This window comes from Chiloscyllium plagiosum, chromosome 40, assembly GCF_004010195.1.
Source record: "Chiloscyllium plagiosum isolate BGI_BamShark_2017 chromosome 40, ASM401019v2, whole genome shotgun sequence".
In the NCBI taxonomy this organism is placed as follows: domain Eukaryota; kingdom Metazoa; phylum Chordata; class Chondrichthyes; order Orectolobiformes; family Hemiscylliidae; genus Chiloscyllium; species Chiloscyllium plagiosum.
The window spans coordinates 9,138,063-9,148,273 of NC_057749.1; the positions used below are offsets into that span (position 1 = coordinate 9,138,063).

Here is a 10,211-nt window from a genome sequence, read left to right on the forward strand (position 1 = left end):
CTGTGTGGGTTTGCACATTCTCCCACTGTCTGCGTGGGTTTCCTCTGGGTGCTCCAGTTTCCTCCCACAGTCCTAAGATGTGCAGGTTAGGTGAATTGGCCATACTAAATTGCCCATAGCATTCAAGGGTGTAAAGATTAGGTGCATTAGTCAGGGTAATTGAGATAGGGGAATGGTTCTGGGTGGGTTACTCTTTGGAGGGTCGGTGTGGACTTGTTGGGCTGAAGGGCCTGTTCCCACACTGTAGGGTTTCTATGATAAATGTGCCTCTCAAGTTTAAAATTGGAACACAGTCTCAGATTAAGGGGCAAAACATTTAACACCGAGGCATAGAGTCATACAGCAAGGAAATAAACTCTTCGGTCCAAGCAGTCCATACCAACCATGTTCCAAAAACTAAACCAGTCCCACTTCCCTGGGTTTAGCCTATATCCCTCCAAACCTTTCCTATTCACGAATTTATCCAAATGTCTTTTAAACATTGTAACTGTATCTGCATCCACCACTTTCTCTGCCAGTTCGTTCCATATACAAACCACTCTGTGGAAAAATGTTGCCTCTCGTGTCTTTTTTAAAATCTTTCTCCTTTCACCTTAAAAATATGCCCCAGTTTTGAACTCCCCACCTTAAGGAAAAGACCTTTTCTATTCACCATATCTATGCCCCTCATGATTTTATGAGTCGAGAATGTGGTGCTGAAAAAGCACAGCAGGTCAGGCAGCATCCGAGGAGGAGGGGAATCGACGTTTTGGGCATAAGCTGTTCCTCACTTTTTCCTCATGATCTTACAAACCTCTAAGGTCATGCCTCAACCTCCTCTGCTCCAGTGAAAAAAATTCCCAGACTATCCAGCTTCTTGTTATAACTCAAACCCTTCAGTTCCAGCAACATCCTGATGAATCTTTTCTGAACCCTCTCCACTTTAATAATATGCTTTCTATAACAGGGTGACCACAACTGTACACAGCACTCCAGAAGAGGCCTTACCAATATCCTTTAACAAGACATTGGCGAAGCCACTTTTGGAGTACTGCGTTCAATTCCAGTCTCTCCGCTACAGGTAGGATGTTGTTAAACACGAAAGGGTGCAGAAAAAATTTACAAGGATGTTGCCAGGACTGCAGGGTCTGAGTTTGAAGGAGAAGTTGGATAGTCTGGGACGTTTCTCACTGGAGATTCGGAGCCTGAGGGGTGACATTAAGGTTCCTCAGATCCCTTTCAAATTTTTCCCCTTTTCCCCTTAAACCTATGCCATGTAATTTCAAACTCACCTACCCTGGGGCAAAGTCCTTGGCTATTCACCTGACCTACACTCGTGATTATACAAACTCCTCAGCCTCCTACGCTGCAGGGGAGCATAGTCACCACAATGCTGACTATCGGCAGCACAGTGGCTCAGTGGTTAGCACTGCTGCCTCATAGCGTCAGGGACCCAGGTTCAATCCATGCCTCAGGCAACTGTCTGTGTGGAGTTTGCACATTCTCCCCATGTCTGCATGGGTTTCCCCCGGGTGCTCCGGTTTCCTCCCACTGTCCAAAGATGTGCAGGTTAGTTGAATTGGCTACGCTAAATTGCCCATCGTGTTCAGGGATGTGTAGGTTAGGTGCATTAGTCAGGGGTAAATGTAGAGTAAAGGGTTGGGGAATGGGTCTGGGTGGGTGACTCTTTAGACGGTCAGTGTGGACTTGTTGGGCAAAAGGACCTGTTTCTGCACTGTAGGGATTTGATTCTTTGATTCAAATGGTGATTGTAAAAGCCCATTGGGTTCAACAATGTCCTTTAGGGGAAGGGGATCTGACTCCACGTGACTCCAGACCCACCGCAATGAAATGGCCGGCACCACCAATCAGATTGAGAATGAGTAAAGATCAGCGGTAAACGCTGGCCCCACCCACACCCCAGGAAACGAAGAGGAAAAGAATTCCACCAAAAGGCTGAGCAACCTTCCCGCGTTTACCGGAGCTCCTTGCAGTTTTGCCGTAAGGTCCAGAGCTCGTCCACCTGGGTCTGGTCATCCACCTGGACGGCGGTCAGCAACATCTCCCTTTCGCTGACCAGGTGGCTGCGCTCCGTCTGCAGGGCCTCAATCTGGTTGCTGAAGATGGTCTTCTCGGCCTGGAGGTGGTGGAGCTGGTCCTGGCACAGCTCCAGCCTCTGCTGAGACTGGCCCAGCTCTGAGGTCAGCCTGTCGTTCACCTGAGGATGAAAGAGCACAGGGAGGGGAGGTGGGGGGTGAGACAGCACCTAGGGTCCCTCAGCCGCTGAAAGAGAAAACTGGAAACTCCAGCTACACCTTGAGGAAAGAAACCTGGTCTGGCCTACATGTGACTCCAGACCCACAGCAATGGAGCTGACTCTTCACTCTGGACAATACGGGTTGAGCAATGAATACTGGCCCCGACAGCAACACCCTCATCCCCATGAGTAAGTAAATAAAACTCCCACTTCATCTGCCTAATCCCTCATCCTGGTGTAAACCTTGCAGAAATTTTCTGCACCTTATCCATGTCCTTTTCAACAGATAACGACCAGAGCCAGGAGGCCAAGTATGGCCCAAGCTTTGGTTTCACAACTTCTCTGCTGTTCAGCTCCATCTGACTAAAACGATTTGGTTGATTTGTGCTTAAATGTCGCTAATCCATTCTTTTTGTTTAAACATCACTTTTGTTACATTAAAAAAAAACAAGGTAAAGCTGTTGTACCTGTTTGATGGTGGCTAGCTTTTCTTGCAGCAAGACCTTTTCCTGATCTTGTCTGTTGGCCTGAGTTTTGGTGCTCACCAACTCTGTGTGCAGGTCAGCAACTTGCTCATCGAAGCCCTCCTTCCCTCTCAGAGCACGCTGTAGCTCCAGAGTCAAGTGTCGGACCTGCTTGTGTAATTCCAGCTTCTCCTGTAAAACTCAGCCATGTTAGAATCCGACTCTCACATCGCCCTGGCACCACACCCTCCACTTCAAAAACCGAAGATCGCCAGATTTTCAGGTGATCATTCATCCCCCAATCTCACCCATCCTAATTTTTGGTTTCCTGAGAATATGGAAGACGTGGGAGGCTTCATGTCTGCTCCAGCTCTCTGAAAGAGCTATCGAATTAATCATAGGCATTTGGACCCTTTTCAAATATTTATCCCAACCCTTTTCAAAGTCACGACTCAACCTGCTTCCACCACAGGCAATGCCTTCCAGCTCAGATCGCACCAACAGTTCTCTTCATTCTCCTGTGCTTCCTCTACCAATGACCCTACATCTATGTCCTCTTGTTATTGCCAATGGGAACAGTCTCATATTATATCTACAATATTTTCAGTGGTCAGTGAGTTCAGTTAGCTGAACGTGACGTGGAGTGAAGCCAATAGCACGGGTTCAATTCCTGAAGAAGGGCCTGTGCCCGAAACGTCGAATCTCCTGTTCCCTGGATGCTGCCTGACCTGCTGTGCTGTTCCAGCAATAAAGTTTCAACCGGGTTCAATTCCCGCAGTGTTCCTTTCTCAACCTCTCCCCTCGCTTGAGATGTGACGACCCTCAGGTTAAAATAACCCCCAGTCATCTGTCTGTCTAGGGAGAGAGCTGCCCTCCGGTCCTCTGTCAACTTTACACTCATAGACCCTTGAACCATCACAGATTTTAGTCGTATTTCGATGATCACTATAAGCACCACAGTATGCAAGACTACAAGCTAATTGCTGGACAGTGGAACGGTAGTAGATAGCTGCTGGATGACTGGCATGTACATAATGGACTGTAGGGTCTCTTCACAAAGCTGTTTGATTTTATGGCTCTAAGTAATCAAGAACAGATTACATTCACTATGGCTGTTACAATCTCACTTAGGTATCGACTTTGTGACAAACTCACGCTACAGCTGCTAAACCCTACTTATCTTTTGACCTGTTCTGGAATGGGGGCATTGCTGGCAAAGTTGGCATTTGCTGCCCATCCCCTATTGCCTTCGAACTGAATGGCTCAGTCAACCATTTCAGAGGGCAGTTGCAAGTCAACCACACGGCCCTGGCTCTGGGGTCACTTTCCCACAGTTATCAGACTGTTGAACAGACCTCTGAGATGTTAATTCTGATCTCTGACTCTCTGCGTGTTCTCTGTGGCTGTAACACCATACTCTGCACTCTGTTCTGCCACCCTGATGCACTTTGTTTGGTATGATCTGTCTGCATGGCACACAAAACAATATTTTTCACTGTATCTCGGTGCATGTTACAACAATAAATCAATCAACGTGCAGGCCATTCTCCTACCAATGCCAGCAGCCTTGCCAGTGAAGGGCACATTATATAAACACATGTGACAGATTCTCCACCTTGGCAAATTACTTCATATTGGCGGATACAAGCTCTGTTGGGTGAATGGATCTGTCTTGACGAGGGACCTCATATTAATCAGAGCTTCCATCGGTTTGCAAACATTTCAAATGGCTGATGCCAATAGGGCTCAGGTTTTTCATTGAGGAACGTTGGAACAGCAGGAGGCCATTCAGCCACTCGCATCTCTATGGCACGCAATGAAGTCATGGCTGACTAGGACGCTAACCACACCCCCCCATCCCCATCCAACTCCTTTGACTCAACACCTACAGATGGCTGGGTTAGCACAATTCTATTGCTTTCATGATTATGGCTATTTAATGGTGTAAAACTACCCAAGACTGATCTTTGCATCACTTCTACAAAACATGAAAAACCATCAAACATTTGGGAGGGGGGTGGGGGGAGGAAATACTGAATTGTAAAGAGGGTTGAGATTGTTGCAAATGGCCAGTTGGTCAGAGTTTGACACCTTTGCTCAGATTTGATTAAACTCTGTGGTTTAAAGTCAGTACCTGCAGGAATCGATCTTTGTCTGCTGTTGCAGCTGCTAGTTGCGTTCTCAGGTTGGCCACGGTCTCTTCCAGTCTTACAGATTTTGAAGAGAGCACGTCCCTCTCCTGCAAAGATGGACGAGGTGTTTTTAAAATAGGAGCCTGCCTTCCAGGACATTCCAACAAATACTTTCAAAATTGGAAAGCCCTATCTCTGGCCCCTCCTCAGCCTTCTCTTTGCAGGACGTAGAGGGGTCAGTGTTCGACGAGGGTGTACAAAGTTAAAAATCACAGAACACCAGGTTATAGTCCAACAGGTTTAGTTGGAAGCACTAGCTTTCAGAGCACTGCTTCTTCATCAGGTAGCTAGTGGGGCAGGATCATACAACACAGAATTTATAAATACCGAAATTAATAAATACGGAAATCCCATAACTTCTTTCAAGGTTACATTCCTGAGATAACTTAAGGTTTTACAAAAAGTAGGTGACATCTCAGTTCAGACAATGTATTATTAATCAAAATCTGCAACTCCATTCTAAGTGATTAAAGACTTAACAGCAATCTAGGTTTGTTCAATACATTGCATCAGTTGTATGACACTTTGATCTTTTACTATAAATTCTATGTTGTACGATCCTGCCCCACTAGCTACCTGATGAAGGAGCGGCGCTCTGAAAGCTCGTACTTCCAAATTAACCTGTTGGACTACACCTGCCGTTGTGTGATTTTTAAACTTTCTCTTTTCACAACAGCCGCTGTGCTCTGCATTGTGGGAAACGGTGAGAGTTGGAGCAGGAATTTAGAAAATGACAAGAGTCGCCCGGACTGAAGGGAGACGGACAAAGGCAGGAAATCCTTGATCCCAGATGGAAAACGTGTGTATGAGTCTTCTGCAGTGGGAGAGGACTCACGTCTTGGTGGCAATATCGCGCCCCCCCCGCCACAGGCGGATGATTTAACAACCAAGAGGAGGTGGCTTTCCTTACCTGGGTCAACTCTGGCCACTCTGTAAGTAACATTTTGTGAGAGTGTAATTACCAAACTGGCTTCACTGTACTTGAGGCGCAGCTGATTCACCTCATCATGCAGATCTGTCTGTGCTCGCAAGGAATCAGTCAGTCGCTGGTTGGCCTGATTGGTCGTCATGAGTGCCGAGTGTTGAGCCTGAATGAAGGAAACTGGGGATATTACTGGGATAACTATGTTGCTTAAAAGCATTTTTACAGCTAACGTCAGTGTTAACACCCATCCGGTCCACTGAAGTCATTGAGGGAAGGAAACCTGTCACCCTTACCTGGTCTGGCCTATGCGTCTCCAGACCCACAGCAATGAGGTGCACAGGGAACTGCCCTCTGAGACAGCCGTGGGGCCACTCAGTTGGGGCAAAGCCATTAACAGGTCTCAAAGGAGTAAAGCCAGACGGACCACCCAGCCTGGACGTAGACATTGGGAATGACAACTGCAGAGGCAGCCCTGCGGCCAATCCTGAAAAACCCTCCTTCCCAGCATCGAGACAGTTAGTGCCAAAACAGGGAGAGCTGTCTCACAGACCGGCTTGATGCGATCATACTCACAGAATCAGACAGTGTCCCAGACTTCGCCAACACTATCTGGACAATACTGAGGTTATTAAAGACAAGTTGCAAAAGTAGCAGAGTGGAGGGGAAGATTTTTTATTTGTAAATACACAGTGAGTTGTTAGGATTCAGAGCTCACTGATTGCTAAGTCATTGGGAGCAGATTTCGTAGTAACTTTCAATAGAGAATCAGCCATACATTTGAGAAGTAGGAAGGATAAATATTTGCAAGGGTATGAAGAAATTGGAAAGAAGCCAAAATAATTGAATGGCTCTTTCAAAGGGCTGACACAGGTGCGATGGGCTGAACTGGCTCCTTCTGTGTGCCGTACCATCCCACGAAACTCAAAAGGACCCCGAGAGCAGGCGCCTGGTAAAGGTAGACCAACCTCCCGAAAGCTTCTCAAGTCTTCCCTGGCTTTATCGCACTCTTCCTCCAGGCTCCTCACCCGGTCTTGGTATACCTGGAGAATCTCCCGCACAGACTGCAGCTCCCGTAACAAGCCGTCCTTCCCCCAGCAAGCCACCGGGTGAAGTCACCAAATCAGACAGCGAGAAAGGGGACCGGGGTGGGGGTGGAGGAGGGGGGGGGGGGCGGGGGGCGGGGGGAATAGGAGTTGAAGGAGGCACAAAACGAAAAAGGCTAGTGAGCTTTATCAGATATTCAGATGCAGGAGATCGACGTGGAAGTGACAGAGGTGTACTTCATGAGCTACATCACGTTTCCCAGCCTTGGCTGTAAACAGGAGCTCAACAGGTCAGTCTCTTTGTAAAGGAACAAGCTCAAACATGCCTGGCTCTGAATGAATAGGCCGGCGTGCAAAGGGAGTACACAAAGCCCCCGCCGATTGTAAGGCAAGGCAGGATTGTCTGAGTGACAATGAATGACAGGAATGCAACCTTGGAGTCACTGCAGGAAAACAGGATGTTGTTACATTTGGTTATCAAGCAGAGTCGAGCACCTTCGTTGACAATGAGCACATTTTCCCAGACTGGATTGATGCACGGTCTACCCTGCATTAATTTCAGACATGATGGCATTCAGGGTATTGTTACTGGCTTTGGCACTCAAACTAAGGAACATAACCAAAACACTCAGATCTTTTAGAGTGTGTGTACGGAGTGGAGAGAGTCATACAGCTGTACAGCAGGGAAACAGACTCTTCAGTCCAACATGCCCATGCCGATCAGATATCCTAAATTAATCTAGTCCCATTTACCAGCATTTGGCCCATATCCCTCTTAACCTTTCCTATTCATATATCCATCCAGGTGCCTTTTAAATGTTGTAATTGTACCAGCCTCTACCACTTCCTCTGGCAGCTCATTCCATACACGTACCACCCTCTGTGTGAAAATGTTGCCCCTTAGGTCCCTTTTAAATCTTTTCCCTCTCATCTTAAACCAATGCCCTCTAGTTCTGGACACCCCCACCCCAGGGAAAAGACCTTGGAGATTCAGAACAAAAACCGAAAGAACTGCGTATGCTGTAAATACAAAACAAAGAATGGAAATTTCCAGAAAAGCTCAGCAGGTCTGACAGCATCTGTGGAGAGAAATCAGAGTTAGCATTTCAGCTCCAGGGCGGATATTCTGAGGTAGGGTGACTCAACCCGAAACATTAACTCCGATTAGCAAACAACAATACTACAAGAAATAGGAGCAGCAGCAGGCCATTCGGCCCCTCGAAGCTGTTCTGCCATTCAGTAGCATCATGGTTGATCTGAATGATTTGGAGGAGCCAGTGTTGGACTGGGGTGTACAAAGTTAAAAATCACACAACACCAGGTTATAGTCCAACAGGTTTATTTGGAAGCACTAGCTTTCGGAGCACTGCTCCTCCACAACCATCTGAGGAAGGTAGCCTTAACCCTACTTGCTGCCTGTCCCCTTGATTCCCTCGTAGATCAAAGATCATTCTAACTCAACCTTGAATCTATTCATTGACACAGCCTGCAGTGCTTGAGGAAGAGCATTATACAGAATAATGACCCTCTGGGAGGAGAAATTCCTCCTCATCTCTGTCTTTAATGGGAGATCTCATTCTTTTAAACCATGCCCCCATGATAGAGAACATTCTCTCAGCATCCACCCTGTCAAATCCCCTTAAATGGTTCAATAAGTCTGTCTCTCCTTGCTCTAACCTCCATTGGTATGCAGACCCAACCATTTTTCTTAAGATGAACCCCTTCATCCCAGGAATTAGCCCAGTGAACCTAGTCCAGTCTGCCTTCAATACAAGACATCCCTCTTTAAGTTAAGGGTCCAAAACTGGACACAGTATGGGCTGTTCATGTATAGCAAGGTCTCTGCCGGTCTCCGCAACACCCCCCTCCCCCCACTTTCTGTGCACAACATCAAACAAGGGACCTGAGCTCACCAATATTTAGAAATAAGGAAGGTTACAGGGATATGACATCCCATTAGTGCTCACCTGTTTCAGAGCTCCCTCCTCCAGTTTGGTCGAGAACAGTGGGACATGGGGAGATGAAGAGCCGTGGCTGCTGCTGAGAAGATCCAGGGACGATTTTGTTTTTGCCACTTCTGCCTCCAGATGCAAAACCCTGCGCAGAGCAACAACTGGTTCATCTCTCAGAGCAACAGTACCATTCATGACTAGACATTGAATGTAGCCCTCCTTTTTTGTCCCTGACTTAGCAGGTAGCTGTCTCATTTCCAAGTCAGACACTATTGGGCTCACGTTGCTCTGCAGGGGTATCTAACCTAGGCCAACTCTCTGCATGCAATACTGAGGGAGGGCTGGACTTTCCGAGGTGCTGCCTTTCTCATGACTTTAACTGGTTTGTCTGTTAGGTGTAAAGACTGTATGCGGATACTTTGAAGAGAAAGCAGAGGACTTATCTCCATTGTCCTAGCCAGGAATTTACCCTCTGACAGAGAAGAATGTACAATCTGCTTCTTATCACATTGTTATTGGTGGGACCCAGCTGTGTGCAAATGGACAGCTGTTGCATAAATTACAATATCATGAAGTACAGAACTCTGACATCTGTTTTAGGGCACTTCAGTTTGTCCAGAGATCAGGAAAGTCTTTACTTAAATGACTTTTCTTTCTTATAGGATATGGATAGGCTGAGAAATGGCCTGGTCGGGCTTAATTTGGACAAGCGCAAAGTGATGTAAGGTCAAATACAGGCGGGAAGTATATAGTAAATGGCAGAAGCTTTGGTAGCATCAACATACAGAGGGATCTAGGCAAACAGGTCCACAAATCCCTGAAAACGACAACACAGTGGAAGTGATGAAAGCTGGTACAATTGCAACATTTAAGAGGCATTTGGATGGGTATATAAATAGGAAGGGTTTGGAGGGATATGGGCCGGGTGCTGGCAGGTGGGACTAGATTGGGTTGGGATATCTGGTCGGCATGGACAATTTAGACGAAGGGTCTGTTTCCATGCTGTACATCTCTATGACTCTTTGACAAGTGGTTAAAGTGGTCATGAAGGCATATGATTTGGAGACACTGGTGTACAAAATTACAAATCACACAACACCAGGTTATAGTTCAACACGTTTATTTGGAAGCACAAGCTTTCGGAGCACTCCAACATTGTCCTGAATCACCTGATGAAGGGGCAGTGCTCCGAAAGCTAGTGCTTCCAGATAAAACTGTTGGACTATAACCTGGTGTTGTTTGATTTTTAACTATGAAGGCATATATATGGCATTGCTTGCCATCAGTGGTTGAACCACAGAGTATAAAATCATTCCTGAAGAAGGGCCTGTGCCCGAAACGTCGAATCTCCTGTTCCCTGGATGCTGCCTGACCTGCTGTGCTGTTCCAGCAATAAAGT

General features: G+C 46.8%; 1 protein-coding gene across 2 annotated transcripts in view; it reads right to left on the bottom strand.

Annotated features, from left to right (window-relative positions):
* Window positions 1–10,211, bottom strand: part of LOC122542484 (restin homolog) — a 117,924-nt gene that overhangs the window by 74,303 nt on the left and 33,410 nt on the right. For both annotated transcript variants that reach the window (XM_043680251.1, XM_043680250.1), the window contains exons 5-10: window positions 8,828–8,957; window positions 6,783–6,902; window positions 5,855–5,980; window positions 4,835–4,939; window positions 2,704–2,892; window positions 1,959–2,197 (exon numbers count right to left, since the gene is read on the bottom strand). In XM_043680251.1, the coding sequence (XP_043536186.1) occupies window positions 1,959–2,197; window positions 2,704–2,892; window positions 4,835–4,939; window positions 5,855–5,980; window positions 6,783–6,902; window positions 8,828–8,957 (909 nt within the window). The remainder of the gene's footprint in view (window positions 1–1,958; window positions 2,198–2,703; window positions 2,893–4,834; window positions 4,940–5,854; window positions 5,981–6,782; window positions 6,903–8,827; window positions 8,958–10,211) is intronic.